Here is a 22,529-nt window from a genome sequence, read left to right as displayed (position 1 = left end):
TCTCCGTGTAGGCCCCGCCCCCTGAGGCAGCTGTTTTGGGCCTCGCCCCCATCGGGTCCCGAGGCACGCGCCGGGAGTCACGTGCGTTCCACGGCGAGCGGAAATGACGCGAGGTGTGTGCGCCGCCAGTATGGCCGGGCTATGGCGGCGAGCACAGGCTACGTGCGACTGTGGGGAGCGGCGCGGTGCTGGGCGCTGCGGCGGCCGATACTGGCCGCCGCCGGGGGGCGGGTCCCCACTGCAGCCGGAGCGTGGTTGTTCCGAGGCCGGCGGGCCTGTGACGCCTTTCCTCCTTGGGCACTGTGGGGCCGAGGCCCGGTAATTGGGGGCCAGTGGCGGGGGTTTTGGGAAGCGAACAGCCGCGGCGGAGGAGCATTCTCGGGGGGCCAGGACGCCTCCGAGGGCGGCGCAGAGGAAGGAGCCGGGGGCGCGGGGGGCAGCGCGGGCGGCGGGGAAGGCCCGGTCATAACGGCGCTCACGCCCATGACGATCCCCGATGTGTTCCCGCACTTGCCGCTCATCGCCATCACCCGCAACCCGGTGTTCCCGCGCTTTATCAAGATTATCGAGGTAATGGGAGTCCCCGCCTCGGCCTCAGGTTTCCCACCTCTGCAAGCAGCGGGCTGAACCGTGGGATCACTTTAGCGCCCTCGTGTTTCGCAACTTTTTCAGACATGAAGTTTCTCAAAGGGTGCAGTTCGAATCCTTGTCTGCTCACCACTAGCTTGGCAACCTTGAGCCAAAGTCCTCCCCTTTCGAATTTCTTAGGATCTGTTAGATGAGAGGAGTTGAACCCGAAGAGCCTAGGATTATCCACTTAGAACCCCGGTCGTAGAAATCCGGGGCCGGGAGGGACCAGAGTAGTGTTACGGCGCTATTAGTTTTCTGCTTACTTCGCACAAGTTTTATAATACCTCCTTGCCCCAGGCGCTCTGCCGTCTGGTTACGAGCCTCACTGGGATCAGAATTCATTCGTTTCTTAAACAAATACTTCTTGATTGATTGCTTATTATTTGCCAGAGACTGTTCTAGGTGCTGAGGATATGGCAGTGAACAAAACAGAAAAATTTATGCCTTTGAAGCTGGGCGTGGGCTCGCGGTCTAGTCCCAACTACTCCAGCGGCTCAGATGGGAGGATTGCTTGAACCCTGGAGTCCAGCCTGGTCAACATGGCGAGACCCTGACTCTTAAGAAAAAAAAATCTGTCTTGGAGCTTACGTTCTGGCAGGATGAGACAGGCAATAAAGATGATTAGTAACGATATTGTATTAGAAGGCAACAATTACGAGAAATAATAGAGCGTGGATGGGACAGGAGGCTTAGGAGGGTGGGAAGAGGACATTATTCAGTGTGTTCTTGACCTCCTACCACGTAGCAAGTGCTGAGAATACTGTAGTGAACAAGTCATGCAGTCCCTGGCCTTAACTTATGTTCCGGTGGTAGAAATTAGATCATTTCAGACTAAGAGCCTTGGGGGTGGGGAGGGAGCAGGATGATGTAATAGGGAGAAAGCAGAGTGTAAGGAACTTGAGCTTTTAGAGTAGGAAGGCCCCAAGAGCCTTCTCCCCTAGCTCCCCTTCCCTTAAAAAACAACTACTGATGTGGAAACTGGGATCTATGGGAAGGTTATCTCTTTAACTGGCGGGGAGCAAGGTCATGCAGTGAGTCAGCCTCTGCGCTCACCCTCCAGACTCTGATAAACAAATCTCAAGGATCTGTTGGGAACGGAAAGGCCATTTCAGAGGGGCAACAGACAGTGGAGAGGGGACAGAGGGAGCTTCTCCAACGCTGTCAGTTTGTGTGTCTGAGCTTGTTTTTGTTTTTGTTTTTGAGACAGAGTTGTACTCTGTCATCTAGGCTGGAGAGCAGTGGCGCGATCTCAGCTCACTGCAACCTCCGCCTCCCAGGTTCAAGTGATTCTCCTGCCTCAGCCCCCGGAGTAGCTGGGATTACAGGCGCCCACCACCATGCCTGGCTAATTTTTATATTTTTAGAAGAGACAGGGTTTCACCATGTTGCCTACGCTGGTCTCGAACTCCTGACCTCAAGTGATCCACCCGCCTCAGCCTCCCGAAGTGCTGGGATTGCAGGTGTGAGTCACCGCGCCCAGCCCCAAGGTCTTTCCTTGATGTTTAGTAGTAGTTACTGATGCAGGCCCCAGAACAAGACCCTGGGGGGTCCTATCCTGGCTCCATAACCTTCAAGTTATTCCTTTGGCTTCCACGTTCTCATCTGTGACATGGACGTATTAGTATCTTATTAGAGTTGTTGTGGGACTTAAATGAGACGATGTGGGCTGGGCACGACGTCTCACATGTGTAATCCCAGCACTTTGGGAGGCTGAGGCAGGAGGATAATTTGAGACCAGCATGGTCAACATAGACCCTGTCTCTACAAAAACAAAGAAAAGCTGGGCACAGTGACATGCATCTGTCATCCCAGCTACTTGGAAGGCTGAGGCAGGAGGATCACTTGAAACTGGGAAATCAAGGCTGCAGTGAGCCATGGTGTCACCACTGCACTGCAGCCTGGGCACCAAAATGAGGCCCTGCCTTAGTAATAACCTGATATTGTTTCCTCTTTGGTGTACTTCTGACATTTCAGGACTCTGCCCCGGAGGCCTTTTTCCCATCCTTGACTTCACCCCTGGCAGTTCTCTTTACCCTCCCAGGTTTCTGGAGCCACGATGGTGTTCATCAGGTCTGGTCCCCTCAGTTCTGCAGAGCGACAGATGCCCCTTGCTCCCAGGGCCTGAGCAGAGAGATGATTCTTCTAAAAGAGTGCAGACTGCCCACATGGAGCTAGGCAGGAGGGTTAAATGAGTGGCTGCGGATAGTATTTGGGAGACTGGCAGGTGGTTCTCGTTATATTTCTGGTTGATGATGCGTTGTAAATCATAAAAATGGATCCTGCCAAGGCCAGGAGGCAGATGCCAAGGATGCAGCTATCAGCTGTTGGCAGAGGGGAAATTGGGGGGCAACTTCTTTGGGACCCAAGAAATGTTTCTGAAATTGTTGGCAAAGCTTGATTTCCTCTTCAGTTTGTGCTTGACTATCTGGCCAACTTGCTCTAGAAGGTTCTGTCCTCATTAGCGACTTCTGAGTATAATGAGGACATGCTGTTACCCAGGCTGGTCTGAAACTCCAGGGCTCAAGTGATCCTCGTGCCTCAGCGCCCCAAAGTGCTGGGATTACAGGCATGAGCCACCACACCTGGCCAGGCCATTACCTTTAGTCAAGGTCTGTCCAGTGAATTAACGAAGACTTGAAAGAAATCAGGTGAGCTCCTTGCTCCTTCACATGCTTCCTAGAAGACATCATTAGCCCTGAACCTGCTGTTGAGAATATGCTGTGATCCTAGGGTTCTTGATCATTAATTAACAGCATATGATGTGATAAGGAAGTAACTTTCAATGAAAATTGGAGGGACCGGGCATGGTGGCTCATGGCGAAACTCCATCTCTACTAATAATACAAAAATTAGTGGGTGCAGTGGCATGCGCTTGTAATCCCAGCTACACAGTAGGATGAGTTGGGAGAATTGCTTGAACCCGGGAGGTCGAGGTTGCATTAAGCCGAGATTGCACCACTGCACTCCAGCCTGGGCGGCAGAGTTAAACTTTCAAAAAAAAAAAAAAAAAGGAAGTCATTAACCTCTGGAGTGGGCCACATTTGAATTACTTGTTTATTCTGACTTAATAAAAGCAGAATGGTTTTGATTTTCAAACCAAGACAGTTTGCCCTGGACATCCCTTTTGAAGCTGGATGTTAAATCAATTTCTGGGTTCTGACCATCCGTCTACTTTGAATTTCCTTTGGGAATGGAGGAAACCACTAAGAAAAATGCAGCTAGTTAATTCTGCCTCACTGTATTCGCCACCGCAGCTTCCTATCCTCCAGTCTTTTTTTTTTCTTTTTTTTCTTTTTTTGGGTTTCAGCGTTCCCGAACCCTGTTGATTAGTATCCCGGATCTGATTAGCGTGTCCCCAGAGAATAATCTAGACAATGTTAGAGCTGCTGTCAAAAAATGTCAACTAGAAAAGTTACCCTGGGCCGTGTGTGGTGGCTCACGCCTGTAATACCAGCACTTTGGGAGGCTGAGGCAGGTCGATCACCTGAGGTCAGGAGTTCGAGACCAGCCTGGCCAATATGGTGAAACCCTGTCGCTACTAAAAGTACAAAAATTAGCTAGGTGTGGTGGTGCATGCCTGTAATCCCAGCTACGCAGGAGGCTGAGGCAGGAGAATCCCTTGAACCCAGTGGGGGCGGAGGTTGCAGTGAGCTGAGATGACGCCATTACATTCCAGCCAGGGCAACAGAATGAGACTCTGTCTCAAAGGAAAAAAAAAAATCTACCCTGCATTTCACCTTGGGGTCATTGTCATGCTAGGTTAAAAATAAGAAGTTGGTTGAGCTGCTAAGAAGGAAAGTCCGTCTCGCCCAGCCTTATGTCGGTGTCTTTCTAAAGAGAGATGACAAGTAAGTGTGATTTTTTTTTTCCTTCGTTCCCTTGTTGACGTTGCCCTAGAGTCCAGCTCACCACAAGTCCTACTTTGTACTTTGCACTTTTGACTCTTGACCCCAAGGAAACCAGGGAAGACCTCCAGAGTAAAGACCAGGAGCCAGGCAGGCTGCCTTTTCAGCCCGGGCTAAGAACTCAGCTTGTAGCACTAAACTGCATGCATTGGTAAAATGTGGGGGAAATTAACTTCAGGGACCCTTGGTGATGAGATGCACCATGAGGCTGCCTGAAAGCCGAGCTAGCTGGTCGGAGATCATGGCTCCACGTAGAAATGAGTTCCATGGGCCAGGCGTGGTGTCGCACACCTGTAATCCCAGCACTTTGGGAGGCTGAGGCATGTGGATCACCTGAGGTCAGGAATTCCAAAGCAGTCTGACTGACATGGTGAAACCTCATCTCTACTAAAAATACAAAAAATTAGCCAGACGTGGCGGCAGGCGCCTGTAATCCCAGCTACTCGGGAGGCTGAGGAAGGAGAATCGCTTGAACCTGGTAGGTGGAGGTTGCAGTGAGCCCAGATCGCACCATTGCACTCCAGCCTGGGCAACAAGAGCGAAACTCCATCTGAAAAAAAAAGTTGCATGTATGCATTCCGTGCAGGCTCTGTGACAGGAGCATAGAAGAGACTTCAAATCCCATCTGGACCATGTCCGTGTGGCTGACTTAGTGAGGAGCCACCCACCCGGTCCTGTGACCACTGGGGGCAGCCCTGACCTGGCAGAAGCTTCCCTAGGCTCTGGAGCTCCTGTGGGAGCCAAGGAAGCCGCTCTTGGTTTTCAGTAGCATTTGGAGGGACGTTTCTTTTCTCTCCCTCCTTCCTCTCAGCCGGAGACATCCTGCCAAGCATGCAAGCCGTGTTCCAACGTTCCTCTGTGCTCCTCTTCCACAGCAACGAGTCGGATGTGGTGGAGAACCTGGATGAAATCTACCACACGGGGACATTTGCCCAGATCCACGAGATGCAGGACCTTGGGGACAAGCTGCGCATGATCGTCATGGGACACAGAAGGTGGGTGGCTAGTGGGGGTAGTGGGGGGTGGAGGGCAGGGTAGCACGCAGGAGACCAGCCCAGGATGCCCCAGGCCCCAGCCCCACAGCGTTCCTATTAGCACTGAGGCCAGACCTGGGGGTAAGAGTGAGACGTGTCACCTCTGGACCCCTCCTGTCTCAGAAAGGGGTGAGCTGCAGGGCCGGGCACAGTGACTCCTGCCTGGAATCCCAGTACTTTGGGATGTCAAGGCAGTTGGATCGCTTGAGCCCAGGAGTTTGAGTGCAGCCTGGGCAACATAGCGAGATCCCATCTCTGCAAAAAAAATAGAAAAATTAGCTGGATGTGGTGGCTCATGCCTGTGGTCCCAGCTACCCAGGAGGCTGAGGTGGGAGGATCGCTTGAGCCCAGGAGTTTGAGACCAGCCTGGGCAACACAGCAAGACCCTGTTTCTATAAAACATGTAAAAAAAGTTAGACATGATGGCATGTTCCTGTAGTCTCAGCTACTTGGCAGGCTGAGGCAGGAGGATTGCTTGAGCCCAGGAGGTCGAGGCTGCAGTGAGCTATGATCACACCACTGCACTGCAGCCTGGGCAGCAGAGTGAGACCCTGAGTTGAGGTGGTGCTAGGTGCTCTCAGGCAAGATGCAGACGGCATGAGAGGTGGAGGGCTCTCAGTGCTCTGAGGGGAGACGCAGACGGCGTGAGAGAGGTAGAGGGTGCTCGGTGCTCTGAGGGGAGGTGTAGACAGCCTGAGAGGTGGAGGTGGGTAGCTTCCGTGAAGTGCTTGGGGACATTCTTTGCGATGGTGTCCTTGAAATCGAGACCTGAACGACAGGAAGGAGCCACCTGAGCTGAGTCTAGGGTGCAGAGTCTCAGAGACCAGCCTGTGCCCGGCCAGGCTGACACTGTTTTCAGCAGGAGGCCCTGGGGCTTGTCGCTGCAGCTTATCCCCGATACTTAGGATGGGGACAGTGGTGCATTGGCGTGGGACACAGGGAATGCCTGAATCTGGCTGGAGTCTAAGGGGTGGAGGGGACACTGGTTGGGAGGCCCCGAGAAAGCAGCTCGAGTCTCCAGCCCGAGGACCTGTAGCCACCCTGTGGCTCCAGAGGTCTGGGTTCAGCGGGACCCTTGGACCACCTGTGCCACCAGGGAGGCCTCAGCCGGGGCCAGGGCAGCTCCCAGCCTCAGTGGCTTCACGCCTGCCTTGCTCCTGCGTCAGAGTCCATATCAGCAGACAGCTGGAGGTGGAGCCCGAGGAGCTGGAGGCGGAGAACAAGCACAAGCCCCGCAGGAAGTCGAAGCGGGGCAAGAAGGAGGCGGAGGACGAGCTGAGTGCCAGGCACCCGACGGAGCTGGCGATGGAGCCTGCCCCCGAGCTCCCGGCCGAGGTGCTCATGGTGGAAGTGGAGAATGTCGTCCACGAGGACTTCCAGGTCACAGAGGAGGTGAAAGTGAGTCCGTGTGTCATGCAGGGCGGTCGCAGCCGCCTCCCCAACGGGCTCCCTTGAGCCATTCCTACAGCCTCTCCTAGGAGTTGTCTCCCACCCTGAGCCCCTCAGCAAGGGTCTGGCCTGTCTGGAACTCAGTTCTAATGGAACAAAGAGGGTGCTTTTCCTCCCAGAGGTCTTTGGAAGACTCTGGGATGGGAGAGGCACAGGAAATTTACTGGAGCCGTAGCTACTCGAGAGGGAGGCAGGGTTGGAACCCAGGTCCAGCCCCAGCCCGTGTCCCCTGTGCCAAAGCCTCCAGCAGTTACCAAGACACCTTCCAGCCCCGGCTTCTTCCCACCAAGCCCAGGAGGTCAGGGAGGGGAAGCTGGGACCCATGGCTGTAGGACAGGAAACAGTGTGTTGGCCACCCTGATCCCCCAACCTAGGCCGTCCTGCCTTCCTGGTGGCACAAGGAGTCAGCTTCCGAGGTGGGCAGCCTCCTGGCGGTGCCACCTGCCCTCCTGCTGTAGGGGCAGTCAGCAAAGCTAACCAAAGGCCTGAAGCATGTCAGCTCCTTACTTGTGTGCCTGGTGTCATCGGCCTCCTCCCCAGGCTGTTGCAGAGCCTGGGGGGAAAGTGCCATGATCAACTGGTAATTCTGCTGTGGACGCTGGGAGGGGCGAAGCGTCCTGTCCACAGGCCCACCTGAGTTCTTGAGGTCAGCACTTCTATCCTGTACTGCTAGCCTCTATGAGTTGTTTTTGTTTTTGATTTTTTCTTTTTTGAGACAGAGTCTGGCTCTGTCACCCAGGCTGGAGTGCAGTGGCGCCATCTCCGCTCACTGCAGCCTCCGCCTCCCGGGTTCAAGTGACTCTCATGCCTTGGCCTCCCAAGTAACTGGCATTACAGGCATGCGCCACCACACCCGGCTAATTTTTGTATTTTTAGTAGAGACGAGGTTTTACCATGTTGGCCAGGCTGGTCTCAAACTCCTGACCCTGGGTGATCCTCCCACCTTGGCCTCCCAAAATGCTGGGATTACAGGCGTGAGCCACCGCGCCCGGCCTGAACTTGTTTTTCTTAAAGCAAGTGCCCTGGACCTCCAGTGGGCCAGTTCTGGTGCCTTCTACCAGGGTCAGCTCAGACAGTTCAGGGTCAAAGCCAAAGACTAGAGACCGGGTGATTACGGTTTTTTTGGAGACTGGGTCTTGCCCTGTCACTCAGACTGGAGTGCATTGGCGCAATCTTGGCTCATGGCAACCTCCGCCTCCTGAGTTCAAGTGATTCTCCTACCACAGCCTCCTGAGTAGCTGGGATTACAGGCATCCACCAAAGTGCCTGGCTAATTTTTTTTTTGTAGTTTTAGTGGAGACGGGGTTTCACCATGTTGGCCAGGTGGGTCTTGAGCTCCCGGCCTCAAGTGATCCACCTACCTCTGCCTCCCAAAGTGTTGGTGTTACAGGTGTGAGCCACCATGCCCAGCCGAGACCAGGTGATGAAAATTTGGTTGTAGGCAGGAACAGTTGCTCATGCCTGTGGTCCCAGCTACTCCGGAAAATGAGGGGGGGAGGATCGCTTGAGCCCAAGAATTCCAGGCTGCAGTGAGTCATGATCGCACCACTGCGCTCCAGCCTGGGTGACAGAGCAAGACTTGGTCTCTCAAAAAAAAATAATAAAAGGCAGTCTTTTCTTCCCGCAAGATAGCTTGTCCTAAGGACAAGGCTCTGAGGGGTAAGGAGACAGGGTTTGGTTTTAGTTTGGACTCTCTCGGTCCCATGTCCCTGGGACTGGTGAGTTTAGGCTGCACTCCTCCGTCTCCGAAGCCCTCTGTGGCCAGGGCCAGTTGGTGATGGGGGAGGGGAGGGGGGCAGCTGATGGAGCAACTGGTGGGTGGGGCTCCCAGGGCCACGCCTCCCACCCCCTGCTGAAGCACTGCTGGGCCTCAATGACCCTGCCCCCATACCTGGCAGGCCCTGACCGCAGAGATCGTGAAGACCATCCGGGACATCATTGCCCTGAACCCTCTCTACAGGTGGGCCTCTGTGGGGGCGGCTGCCAGGCGGGGGCATCTCTGTGTTTCTTTCTGCAGCTGGGTGGGTAGGGAGCTTCCTCAGCGTCCTCCTGGGAGGAAACCGCCTGGGGCAGGGATTCGTGGCTCAGGGAGCGGCCTGTGCAGAGGAGCCTGCTGCCCACTGGGGCATGGGGCAGGTGGGAGGCCCGGGGCCTCAGCAGGCCCAGGTTCCTTGTCCCCTTCTGCTGAGGCCGGAAGCTGTTGCTGGCATTGGCTGGGGGAGTGGGGAGCAGACTGCTGAGGTGAGGTCACTGCACGGCTCCCGTGGGGGCTGCACGTGGGGATGCCACATGCCTTTCAGCCCAGGACAGGTGGGCCCTGAACTCTGGGCACCCAGCAGCAGAGCTTGCTCCCAGCAAGCCGCCCTAGGCCCTGCCTGTAGCTACAGGGGACAAGGACCCTGAGGACTGGGTCCCCGTCAGGGGGCTGCAGTGCAGCAGAGCGCAAGGCCGTGGACACCGAGGCGGCTCCCTTTGTCCCCCAGGGAGTCGGTGCTGCAGATGATGCAGGCTGGCCAGCGGGTGGTGGACAACCCCATCTACCTGAGCGACATGGGCGCTGCGCTCACCGGGGCCGAGTCCCACGAGCTGCAGGACGTCCTGGAAGAGACCAACGTGAGTGCCGCCCACCTCCACAGCCCCCGACACCCGGCTGCACCCACCTCCACTATGCTCCGCCCATGCCCAGCTGCCCTCACTCCTCCTCGGCTCCCCCGTGCCTGCCTGCCCTCGCCCCTCCACCGTGCGCCATCCACCCCCAGCCATGTGTCCCTGGCTCTGTTTTTGAGATGATTTCCCGCCGTGTGCCTTGATGCACATCCGTCCGCCTTTGAGCGGCGTCATAGCCTTCAGCTGGGAGTTACCGTTGCGGGTTCAGTGGGATCCTCTGGGCCGCGTACCCGGGGCATCGCCAGTCTTTTGCTGTTGTGAGCGGCATTCCTGAGAGCGTCCCCATGCACGCAGCTGGAGGGCCTGCGGAGGTATCCATAGGATGAGTTTCCAGCACAGGATTTGTCAGGGCGGAGGGCGCGCACGCCTCTGTGCTGGGTGTGGCGTGGCCAGGCGCTCCTGGCAGCATCTCGCAGGGCGCGCCTTTTCCCCCACCTCGGCCCTGCATGCACAACCACCGACTTCTGCTCATCCTTTCCGCCCTCCCTGTCTCGGCAGATTCCCAAGCGGCTGTACAAGGCCCTCTCCCTGCTGAAGAAGGAATTTGAACTGAGCAAGCTGCAGCAGCGCCTGGGGCGGGAGGTGAGCCCGAGGCTGAGGCGCAGCCACTCTTGGGGGCCTTCCCGTCAGGCCACGTGACATCAGTCAGGCTCTGGAGCACACGGCGGGACCAGTGGCATCGACCAGGGCAAGCCCAGAAGGCCTGTCTGGGTTTTGAGGGCTTCGTGCCATCATCTGCTCTGTCGTCCTGGGCTGTGGAACTCTCTGCATTGAACAGGAAAGCTTAAAGCTGGTCCCAGTGTAATGAGCCCAGGGTGGAGCAGTCTCAGGACCGTCCCACATCAAGGGAAGAATTCCTCTGCCTTTGTAATCTTGAGGACAGTGTTGGAAATTGGGAAGTAGCCTGGGAAAAGTCAAGATGCTGTTTCTTAAGACCCAGCCATTGAGGCTCACTGTCCTGATACTTGGCAGATCACAGCCTGCCTGATGCTCAGTCACTTCACAGTTGTAGCATTATTTGGAATTTTTTATTTTAAGACAGGTCTCAGTCGGCCGCCTAGGCTGGAGTGCAGTGGCGCAATCTCAGCTCACTACAGCCTCCACCTTCAGGGCTCAAGCGGTCCTCCCACCTCAGCTTCCCGAGTAGCTGGGATTACAGGCGTGTGACACCACACCGGCTAATTTTTGTCTTTCAGTAGAGAAGGGTTTCACCATGTTGGCCAGGCTGGTCTTGAACTCCTGGCCTCAGGTGATCCGCCTGCTTTGGCCTCCCAAAGTGCTGAGATTACAGGCGTGAGCCCCGGTGCCTGGCCCTGTCTCTATAAACAATTTTAAAATTAGAGCCAGGCGTGGTGGCAGGTGCCTGTGGTCCCAGCTACCCAGGAGGCTAAGGCAGGAGGATCGCTGGAGTCCAGGAGGTGGAGGCTATGGTGAGCTATCATGGTGCCTTTGCACTCTAGCCTGGGCAACAGAGGAAGACCCTGTTTCAAAAAAAAAAAAAAAAGATGGAAGGAACCAAAGGCTTCCTGCCCTGGGTTTCGTTTCTTTTTTCTGAGTCCTGGGGGAGCAGAGGGTCTCCACTCGCGCGGGGACGCACACACTCACCTTCCCAGACCCAGGGCCTGATGGCAGCGCCTCACCCCACAGGTGGAGGAAAAGATCAAGCAGACCCATCGCAAGTACCTGCTGCAGGAGCAGCTGAAGATCATCAAGAAGGAGCTGGGCCTGGAGAAGGACGACAAGGACGCCATCGAGGAGAAGTTCCGGGAGCGCCTCAAGGAGCTCGTGGTCCCCAAGCATGTCATGGATGTTGTGGACGAGGAGCTGAGCAAGCTGGGCCTGCTGGACAACCACTCCTCGGAATTCAAGTGAGCGCCAGGCCCGGGACGGCCCAGCCCTCGGGCAACCCCTCCTCAGCCCCTGTCTTGGGCAGGCCAGGGGACCCAGCAGGAGAGCCCTGTGGCACTTTCTTGCTGTAGTAGGTGCTTGGTGGTGGGCTAGGAGGTACCCAGTGAGCATCAGTCCTGTTCCTGGGCAGGACACGTCATCACCATCTCCATTCTACAAGGAAATTGAGGCTCAGGGCTGTGGAATTAGTGGTCAAGGCCTATGAGCTGGTAGGTGGTGCCAGGGATTTGAACCCAGGGACACCTGGCTCTGCACCAGGGCTGCTTTTTTATTTTTTTATTTTTGAGATGGAGTCTCGCTCAGTTGTCCAGGCTGGAGTGCAGTGGTGCAATCTTGGCTCACTACTACTTGTACTTCCCAGGTTCAAGCAATTCTGCTTTGATCCCTCAGGTAGCTGGGACTACAGGCATGCACCCCATGCTCTACTCATTTTTTGTATTTTTAGGAACCATGCAGTTTCACCGTGTTGTTCAGGCTGGTCTTGAACTCCTGACCTCAAATGATCCGCCTGCGTTGACCTCCCAAAGCGCTGGGATTACAGGCATGAGCCACCGTGCCTGGCTTTTTTTTTTTTTTTTTTTTTTTTTTTTTTTTAAGAGTCTTGCTCTGTCGTCCAGGCTGAAGTACAGTGGTGCAGTTTTGGTTCACTGCAACCTCCACCTCCCAGGTTGAAACGATTCTACTACCTCAACTTCTGAGTAGCTGGGATTACAGGCATGCGCCACCACGTCCAGCTAATTTTTAGTATTCGTAGTAAAGATGAGGTTTTGCCGTGTTGGCCAGGTTGGTCTCAAAACTCCTGACCTCAAGTGATCGCCCACCTTGCCCTCCCAAACTGCTGGGATTACAGGCATGAGCCACCTCATGCTATCTCAGCTCTCCTGACAAGAGTCAGCAGTGGACCTCCAGCAGTCCCCTCCTTCCTGCGCTGGGTGCCTTGGACAGGGCAGTTTGTAAATTTTTTTGTTTGTTTGTTTGAGATGGAGTCTTGCTCTGTCGCCCAGGCAGGAGTGCAGTGTCTCGGCTCACTGCAAGCTCCACCTCCTGGGTTCATGCCATTCTCCTGCCTCAGCCTCCGGAGCAGCTGGCACTACAGGCGCCCACTGCCACTCCCAGCTAATTTTTTGTAGTTTTAGTAGAGACAGCTTTTCACTATGCTAGCCAGGATGGTCTCGATCTCCTGACCTTGTGATCCGCCTGGCTTGGCCTCCCAGAGTTCTGGGATTACAGGCGTGAGCCACTGTACCCAGCCCATAAACTGTTTTATAGAGACGGGGTCTCGCCGAGTTGCCCAGGCTGGTCTTGAACTCCTGGGCTCCAGCGATCCTCCCACCTGGGCCTCCCAAAGAGCTGGGATTACAAACATGAGCTGCCGTGCTTGGCCCCACACATGGTTTCAAGCCCCGGGCAACCACACAGCCAAGTCCAGCAGACACACGGGCAGCTGGTGAGCTCCGCTCAGCATCTCTCATCTTTCCCCTGGCAGTGTCACCCGCAACTACCTAGATTGGCTCACATCCATCCCTTGGGGCAAGTACAGCAACGAGAACCTGGACCTGGTGCGGGCACAGGCAGTGCTGGAGGAAGACCACTACGGCATGGAGGACGTCAAGAAACGCATCCTGGTGAGCCCAGTGTCTGGCCTGCTGTTGATTTGCATGTGGGCAGTGGGCCCAGGCCCAGGACTCTGTGCTGTGGGTTGAGATTTCAAAGGAGCCCCCTGGTGAATTCGTAGGCCTGGGGGTGCTGGTCGGGGAAATCCTGACGGAGGGAGCATCGGGCCCTGCCCCCGGGGGCTTGAGGATTTCCCAGATGGACTGAAGTCATGCCTGATAGGCCGAGCATGGTGGGGCTGCTTGTCCCAGCTACTCAGGAGGCTTAGGCAGGAGGATCACTTGAGCCCAGGAAGCTGAGGCTGTGGTGAGCTGTGATGGTACCACTGCACATCAGGTTGGGTGACAGAGGGAGACCCCCATCTCTACAAAAAATTTTAAAATTTGGGCCGGGTGTGGTGGCTCAAGCCTGTAATCCCAGCACTTTGGGAGGCCGAGGCAGGCAGATCACGAGGTCAGGAGATCGAGACCATCCTGGCGAACACAGTGAAACCCCGTCTCTACTAAAAATACCAAAACTTAGCTGGGCGCGGTGGCAGGTGCCTGTAGTCCCAGCTACTCGGGAGGCTGAGGCAGTAGAATGGCTTGAACCCGGGAGGCGGAGCTTGCAGTGAGCAGAGATTGCACCACTGCACTCCAGCCTGGGCGACAGAGCGAGACTCCGTCTCAAAAAAAAAATTAGTCTGGTGTGGTGGTGTGTGTCTGTAGTCCCAGCTACTTGGGAGGCTGAAGTGGGAGGATTGCTTGAACCCAGGAGGTGGAGGCTTCAGTGAGCTGTGATGGCGCCACTACCCTCCAGCCTGGGCGACAGAGCGAGACCTTGTCTGAAAATTAATTTTAAATTAATTTTTAAAACACCACTCCTGAGACATTAGAAACCAGGCAGGCAAGTGGGAGTCAGAGGCTAAAATCAGGAGTCAGAGCCTGGGCGCGGTGGCTCACGCCTTTAATCCCAGCACTTTGGGAGGCCGAGGTGGGCCGAGGCTTGCAAGGTCAGGAGTTCAAGACCAGCCTGACCAACATGGTGAAACCCCGCTTCTACTAAAAATACAAAAAAAGTAGCGGGGCATGGTAACTTGTGCCTGTAATCCCAGCTAGTAGAGAGACTTGAGGCAGGAGAATTGCTTGAACGCAGGAGACAGAGGTTGCAGTGAGCTGAGATCGCGCCAGTGGACTCCAGCCTGGGCCACAGAGCAAGACTCCATCTCAAAAAAAAAAAAAGGAGCCAGAGGCATTGGTGGAGGGGGAGAGTGGGCTGCCTCTCTGGGTTGGGCTGGAGAGAGTGGGGCATTGGTGGTGTTCGGAGTCCCGGGGAAGGGACCCGTTAGGAGGTGGGGAACTGCTGCACGGGCCTGGCACTGCCGGGTGGCCGCTGTCTCCTGGCATCTAGTTGTCCTGTTGGTGTTACTGGAGCTCTTGTCACGGGCTGCCCCTCCCTGTGGCCAGTGGCAGTACTGATCTGCTCAGCCTCCCGGACAATCCTGGTCCCTTTCCGCAGCCCTCAGGCGTCTGAAGGACAATGTGCAGGTGGCGAGAGTCACGCCCAGGCCCCCGGCTTACCCAGCCCACGCGCCCACTGAGCCTGCCTCTCTCCGTAGGAATTCATTGCCGTCAGCCAGCTCCGCGGCTCCACCCAGGGCAAGATCCTCTGCTTCTACGGCCCCCCTGGCGTGGGCAAGACCAGCATTGCCCGCTCCATCGCCCGCGCCCTGAACCGAGAGTACTTCCGCTTCAGCGTCGGGGGCATGACTGACGTGGCTGAGATCAAGGGCCACAGGTAGGCCCGGCTCCGGCAGCTCTCCCCACGGGCTCCCCTCAGCGGTGCCGCCGGGCCTCGTCTTCTGCAGTCACCGTTCACATTTGGTAGAGCAATCTGGGTCGTGGGCAGCCAGTTCCACTCACGCTAGAGTAACTGAAACGTCCAGCCATGTGGCGGACCTCAGGCCTGGCTGATTCCAGGCGCTCAAACAGCGCTGGCAGGAGTCTCCATGGCCTGACCCCTGGGAGACAGACATCTCGGCCGGCCCTCCGTAGACGCCCCCAGTAGTTCCAGCTCAGGTCCTGCAGTGCCCCGGCCAGAGCTGCAGGGCCAGCATTTGCCATGCATACGCTGGTTTATGTGGGCTGTGGCTGATGCCCCAGGACTCAGGGTGAGGTCGGCCCCACCCCCCACCCTGAAGTCTGTGGGCTGGAGTCAGGAGAGACGGTCTCCGGTGAGGACCGGGCTGCGCACACCAGAGAAACCTCGGCGCCTCGGTGGGCTCACTCCTCCCAGCTGGCCTCAGGCCCAGAGCAAGGGCCATGGCCCTCAGCGTTCAGCGCCTTCCCACCTGGCCCTTCGGGTGGGCAGCCAGGCGCGGCTTCTGCAGCTTCCCTCCTCGCCAACCTCTGTAGACCACGATTGTTTGGAAACCGTAGCCCTAGTGAAAGCCGAGCATGAGGCATCTGCTAAGTCCACCACCTATTTCCATTCTGCACGGCGTTCACTTGAGTCCGGGTTTGAAGTGAACATTTCTGGCTCCTCTAAAAACATGCCCAGCTCTGGAACCCCCAGGCTCAGGCCTTCTCAGCCTGCCCGCTGCAAGGGTGACAGCATGCTGGCCCGCGCCGTGTCCGGTCCCCAGGGCGTGGCCACTCTCACCAGCCTGGAGTTGGGAGGAGCTGGAGGAGGTGGGGCCAGTGCAGTTTTGGGGGTCCCAGATTGACCAGGGGGGTGGGGGTCTGAGTGGGAGGACAAGAGACCTGTTTTGCAGGCCCTTGGATGGGGTGGGGGTGTGAGCAGGAAGGAGCAGCTGGGTGAAGGTGGAGGGGCGGGTGTGGGGGCACCCACTCCTTCCTGGGCACGCGGTTTGAGGTGGTCCTGAAGCCTCTTGGGCCCTGGTTCAGGGATGGCTAGAGGTGCAGGCAAGACCCACTCACTGCCGGAGGAGAGACCCTGGCGGGGTCTGAACGAGCCTCAGCCGCCTCCGGCCTTGGGAGGGAGTCACCAGGGAGCCGGGCTGCAGGGAGGGCAGGCGTCTGTGCTGACGTCTCTCGGGGTTCCTGAGACAAGGACAAGGACAGGAGACTGGCTACGGGGAGATGGATCACTGTTGATAACAGCAGCAGAACCCTCCTGCCCACAGGACTCTGCATGACCTGCCCCACCCCTCCCTCTCCTCTCCTCTCCTCTCCCTCCCCCTCCTTCTACCCCCTTCTCTCTCCCCACTTCCCTCTCCATCTCCTCCCTTCCCCTCTCCCCCTCCTCCCTCTTCCCCCTCCTCCCTCTTCCCCCTCTCCTCCTCCCTCTGCCTCAGCCTTACGGCCTCCTCGCTGTTTTTCCAACACACCAGGCGTGGTCCTGTCTCAGGGCCTTTGTACGGGCTGTGTCCTGGGCCTGGAAGACCCCACGTGACTCCCTCCTCACCTGCGTTGCTCGGGCCTCTCCCTAAGACACTCCTTACCCCCGCACACTTACAGTGGCACACACAGCCCAGTGGCGCCTCAGTCCCTCTGTCCCTGCCCCCGTGTCTTCATCCCGCAGACAGAGCCTTCCTCACTGCCTCTCGTGGGGCCTGTGACTCTTCTGTCTGTCTGTGCCACGTGCCGGGCCCCTGTGCTGGGGCAGAGCTTGCAGGAAGCCCTCCTGAGAGCCAGTGCTGGCCATGACCGGTGTCGCCCGAGCCTGAGGGCTGCGGCGTGCCTGGCGTCCCTCAGTGAGGAGTGGGGGCCTTCTGCTGCCAGCACCTGGCTGGCTTCCACCGTGGGTAGGAGGGGCCAGCTGAGTGACGGAACTGAGGGAGATCTGGCTTTGAATCGGTGACCCCAGAATCTGAGCTGGGGGGATGTCCCTGTGCTCCCCAGCTCTCATGAGCACAGAGTGAATCGGGGCAAGTGACCAGCATGCCTGCAAGTGCCACATATCCGGTGGCTACCAGCAGGTCCCCCGTCCCCCCCATTGCGGCCACGTCTCCTGGGTGTCCAGGTAGCCTCTCCGCTGTGGCCCTGGAGGGTGCATGGCATCGTCGTGGCCAAGCCAGGCTACCGAGTGGCCTCTGACCCTGCTGTGCGCCCGCAGGCGGACCTACGTGGGCGCCATGCCCGGGAAAATCATCCAGTGTCTGAAGAAGACCAAGACGGAGAATCCCCTGATCCTCATCGACGAGGTGCGTGCCGAGAGGCCCTGAGCCTTCCTAACCCAGAGTCCCAGGCGGCCCTGACCAGGCAAGGCCGTGTGCAAGACGAAGCCCAGAGTCCTCCGGGCCCCAGGATCCCTAGGTCAACTGAGGTGCCGTCGCCATGATGCTAGACCTGATGGCACGAACGGCTCCCTCCCACCCACAGCCATGCCCAGCAGGCTGCCCGTCCAAGGCAGGGGGTGGGTGCTGCTCACGCAGGGCGTCCCCAGCCCCGATCCCGGGCTCTCCCCACTGGGCGGGCTGGCCAGGGACGTGGCGAGAGCCACCACCTGCTGTCTGCTGCCCCAGGTGGACAAGATCGGCCGGGGCTACCAGGGGGACCCCTCGTCGGCGCTGCTGGAGCTGCTGGACCCAGAGCAGAACGCCAACTTCCTGGACCACTACCTGGACGTGCCCGTGGACTTGTCCAAGGTGGGGGGCCCGTCCGGGGCCTGGGCTCGGGGGGGAGGGTGAGCGGCCAGTCCCCCAGCACCTTGCCGCTTCCCCCAGGTGCTGTTCATCTGCACGGCCAACGTCACGGACACCATCCCGGAGCCGCTCCGAGACCGCATGGAGATGATCAATGTGTCGGGCTACGTGGCCCAGGAGAAGCTGGCCATTGCAGAGGTAAGCCCAGGCCCTCCCCACCAGTCTTCGTCCCCAGAGCAGGGGGTGTCCCCCAGAGCCTGCAGAGGCCGTGCCGCTGGGAGTTCCCGGACCCGGGAGAGACAGGTGGGACCTGTAGCCCAGAGGAGCAGATGCGGCCGTGAGAGACACACCAGACGCTTGTGAGCAGCTGTGGGGTGGCGCGAGCGGGCACGGGGTTTAGGGCATGGGACTGTCCAAAACACCGCCCACCACCATCAGGCCACACGGCCATCAGCTGTCAGTGCACACACTCGTTTCCCGGGTGGGGCCTCCAGGCTCCCCCAGGGCCGGGCCCCCACCTGACCCAGAGTGTAGGGAAGGTTTCTAGCAGCCCGGAAGCAGCGGGGCCTGTGGTCCCCCCGGAATGAGGCTTGGAGGAAGAGTGCTTTCAGTGAGGAGCATGCGGGGTCTGTCTCTGCGGGGGAGGTGGGGGTCCCGTATTCCTGATGTGTTTTCTCTCTGGAAAGTGCATTTCTCCCCTAGGAGCCCTTTGACAGCCAATGGTGGGCACTGGTCCCTGCCCCTGAGGCCTTCCCAGCATCCTCGTGTCCCCTGGGGGCTTCAATGCCCACTGCTGGGTCCAGCTCCCAGCCTGACTTCCCCAAGGGGTGGGCCTGTAGTTCCTTGGGACAGGACGAGGGGGCATGGGGACCCCTCAGGGGATCAGGAATGCCCCCCAGTATCAGTGGCAAATGTAGAGTGACCTGCATGGCTCTGTCCGTCTCACAGATGCCCTCCCCGCATGCCATTAGAGCTCAGAACTATGGCAAGAATTGTGGGGGGCTGTTGCTGACCCTGGAGCCCACGACCCAGTCCCCCTTCTCATGTGCTGAGGGCAACAGCCACGTAACCAGTCAGCTACCCTACAGGCCCTGGGTCTGTGTATGGGGTCAGCCCAGAGACAACCAGGAGGCCTTCCTGGAGGAAGTGGTATCTAAGATGCCATTGGGGAATAGAAAGTGGATCCAAGCAGAGGACACAGCACAGGCAAAGGCCTCGGACCTCTGGGCATGGCGGGTGGCAGGGCTGTGTGTCCAGGTCTTGGTTTCACCATCAGGGACCTCGTTTCCAAGCCAGGATCTGGGGGCCATGGGAAAGGCACTGGCTCCCAGGTTCTGGACTGAGCTGGTGGGCAAGGTCCCTCCAGACCCAACCCTGACGGCCGCCCTTGCAGCGCTACCTGGTGCCCCAGGCCCGCGCCCTGTGTGGCCTGGATGAGAGCAAGGCCAAGCTGTCGTCAGACGTGCTGACGCTGCTCATCAAGCAGTACTGCCGCGAGAGCGGCGTCCGCAACCTGCAGAAGCAAGTGGAGAAGGTGAGCAGCCGCCCCGCCCTCCTGGCACCTGCCGCCCACCCCACCATCCCGCGCTCATCACCCCACCTTCCCCCGCTCATCACCCCACCATCCCGTGCTCATCACCCCACCATCCCGCGCTCATCACCCCGCCTTCCCGCGCTCATCACCCCGCCTTCCCGCGCTCATCACCCCGCCTTCCCGCGCTCATCACCCCGCCATCCCGCGCTCATCACCCCGCCTTCCCGCGCTCATCACCCCGCCTTCCCGCGCTCATCACCCCGCCTTCCCGCGCTCATCACCCCGCCATCCCGCGCTCATCACCCCGCCTTCCCGCGCTCATCACCCCGCCATCCCGCGCTCCTCACCCCGCCTTCCCGCGCTCCTCACCCCGCCATCCCGCGCTCCTCACCCCGCCATCCCGCGCTCGTCACCCCGCCATCCCGCGCTCGTCACCCCGCCTTCCCGCGCTCCTCACCCCGCCTTCCCGCGCTCGTCACCCCGCCATCCCGCGCTCGTCACCCCGCCATCCCGCGCTCATCACCCCACCTTCCCATCCCCATCGTGCTGCCTTGACTGCCCAGGTGTTGCGGAAATCGGCCTACAAGATAGTCAGCGGTGAGGCCGAGTCCGTGGAGGTGACGCCCGAGAACCTCCAGGACTTCGTGGGGAAGCCCGTGTTCACTGTGGAGCGCATGTACGACGTGACGCCGCCTGGCGTGGTCATGGGGCTGGCCTGGACCGCCATGGGTGAGTGTAGTGGTGGGAGGAGATCCCAAGCCATTCCCATTTCTACCCAAGAACAAGCAGGTCCCACCTTGCACACCTGTGCAGTTGGCCGCTGGTGGCTCTGGACCGCCTCTGGCTGGGGGCGGTGTGGGCAGCCCAGGGCGTCTGGGGCTGATGGAGGGGAAGGCTGTGAGCACACAGGGGTGGCAGCACACCATGGGCCTTACGGATTTGGGTGACACTTTGATAGGCTTACAGGTGGGGACAAGGGGTCCCTCAGCATGAGCTCATCCAGACAGGCCTTGGGGCCACCACACAGGAGGCGAGAGGGCAAAGGGGGCGGTGCGGGAGGGGCTGGAGAGGGGCTTGTGTCTCTGGGCAGGGCAGCAGTAGCTGGGGTCCTTGTAGCCCTGGGGGTATCCTCTGTGGCTGGCAGCTGCTGGGGGCTGCCTTGGGGGGCGTAGAGGGCCAGGAACCTGCGACGCAGCAAAGACGGAGGCCAGTGTTGGCTCCTGATGGGACACAGTCCCTGCCCGGGGCACCAAGATGCTGAGCTGGGGCAGGAGTGGTCAGGGTGGCCCCGAGGGGTGGAGTGAGCGCCAGCCCGGGCTCTGAGGCCTCCCGTGTTCACAGCTCCACACCCATTCCAGGAGGCTCCACACTGTTTGTGGAGACATCCCTGAGACGGCCACAGGACAAGGACGCCAAGGGTGACAAGGACGGCAGCCTGGAGGTGACAGGCCAGCTGGGGGAGGTGATGAAGGAGAGCGCCCGCATAGCCTACACCTTCGCCAGGGCCTTCCTCATGCAGCACGCCCCCGCCAACAACTACCTGGTGACCTCACACATCCACCTGCATGTGCCCGAGGTAACCGCGTCACCCGCTCCCGACCCGCCCCTGGGCCGCTGGCCACCTACTCACCCGCTTTCCCCACACCCCCCCACAGGGCGCCACCCCCAAGGATGGCCCGAGCGCAGGCTGCACCATCGTCACGGCGCTGCTGTCCCTGGCCATGGGCAGGCCCGTCCGGCAGAACCTGGCCATGACTGGCGAGGTCTCCCTCACGGGCAAGATCCTGCCTGTTGGCGGCATCAAGGAGAAGACCATTGCGGTGAGTGTCCTTGTGCCTGCCCCACAGCACTGGCAGGGCCCACACCACCACGGGACAGGCCCAGTTCCCACCACGCAGCCTCTGTGTGGGCCAGGAAAGAGGGAAGCCCTGGGCTTTGGACTCAAGTTTCTCTGGCCTAGAGCTGGCCTTAAGCTGACCGCCCTAGCTGCCTTCTCCACAGCGAGTCGTGTGGGTTACATTCTAGCGCCTCCACTGGCTGCCCCAGTAGAGGGCCGGGGGCGTGGTTCCTGCTTCCTTTCCCAGGCAGCCCAGCAGCAAGTGGGAGGCTGGAGATGGGGACAAGGTTTAGGCATTGCTGGTATAGGGAGTGTTTGGAGCTCCCAGCCAGGATGCTGAGCAGGTTGGAGTGCCACTGTCCCTGCTCTTCCCTCCTAGCCCTGCCTGTCCCCAGACTGGACCACACCTGTCGTGTGTGTAGGAAGCCTGGTGGAGTCAGCCAGGATATGCCACTGAGGGAGGCGTGGTCAAGTGGCCATGACCACCTCGACCTGGACACCAGGCACAAACTCCCTAGATCAATGGTGGGGCAAATTGGGAGGCTTACTGTCCCTGGAGGCAGTGTGCAGTGACAGTGCGAACTGCTGTCCTTTTAAGGGGCTGTGCCTGGCAGACCTGTGTAGCCTCCGGAGCTGGGGAGGGGTGCCGCAGGGCCTGGGGGCAGAGCAGGCTGGGCTCAGATGCAGATGCTCACAGGCCCGTGTTCAGGCCCCAGACACTGTGCCTGACCCCTGGAGGTGAGGCCGTGGGGGTGTGGCTCATCCAGAGCCCTAAGACTGCTCCCACGGGTGGGGAGGCCCTGGCTCCTGCTCTCAGGCTGTCAGAGCCAAGGCCAATGGTTTGCCTTGAGCCTGTTTCCCTGCCGGGGATGGGGATCCTGCTTAGAAGCCCTTTCCTTCCTGGAGGACAGCACACCTGCTGTCCTCCCGCAGGCCCAGGCAGGGCTGACCATGACTCTGCCCCCAGGCCAAGCGCGCAGGGGTGACGTGCATTGTCCTGCCAGCCGAGAACAAGAAGGACTTCTACGACCTGGCAGCCTTCATCACCGAGGGCCTGGAGGTGCACTTCGTGGAGCACTACCGGGAGATCTTTGACATCGCTTTCCCGGACGAGCAGGCAGAGGCAGAGGCGCTGGCTGTGGAGCGGTGACGGCTCCCCCTGGACTGTAGGAAGCGGATGTCAGGCCCTGTCTGGGCTGGAACTGAGCGCTGCGGGGATTGCACCCGGGCCTGGCAGCGGAGCCACCGAGCGAGCAGCTCGGTCCAGTGACCCAGATCCCAGGGACCTCAATCGGCTTAATCAGTGTCTGGCACAGAAACTAATGATTAAAGTCATTTCCAGTACGGTGGCGGCCTCATCTGCCCC

The 22,529-nt window shown here is 58.8% G+C and overlaps 1 protein-coding gene across 1 annotated transcript; it reads left to right on the top strand.

The window, feature by feature from the left end:
- The first annotated feature begins 126 nt into the window (after positions 1-126).
- LOC105484910 (lon peptidase 1, mitochondrial) lies at positions 127-22,507 on the top strand. Its single transcript, XM_011747015.2, has 18 exons — positions 127-570; positions 4,390-4,478; positions 5,411-5,530; positions 6,736-6,967; positions 8,917-8,978; positions 9,502-9,631; positions 10,184-10,267; positions 11,333-11,553; positions 13,080-13,218; positions 14,805-14,983; positions 17,264-17,351; positions 17,673-17,795; positions 17,874-17,990; positions 19,186-19,326; positions 19,890-20,055; positions 20,685-20,902; positions 20,982-21,146; positions 22,131-22,507. The coding sequence occupies exons 1-18, from the start codon at positions 142-144 to the stop codon at positions 22,311-22,313; spliced, it is 2,886 nt and encodes a 961-aa protein (XP_011745317.1). The 5' UTR covers positions 127-141; the 3' UTR covers positions 22,314-22,507.
- Positions 22,508-22,529: the final 22 nt, after the last annotated feature.

This window comes from Macaca nemestrina, chromosome 20 (assembly GCF_043159975.1).
Source record: "Macaca nemestrina isolate mMacNem1 chromosome 20, mMacNem.hap1, whole genome shotgun sequence".
NCBI lineage: Eukaryota > Metazoa > Chordata > Mammalia > Primates > Cercopithecidae > Macaca > Macaca nemestrina.
The sequence above is the reverse complement of the archived record's forward strand: the minus strand, read 5'-3'. Positions and strand labels throughout refer to the sequence as shown.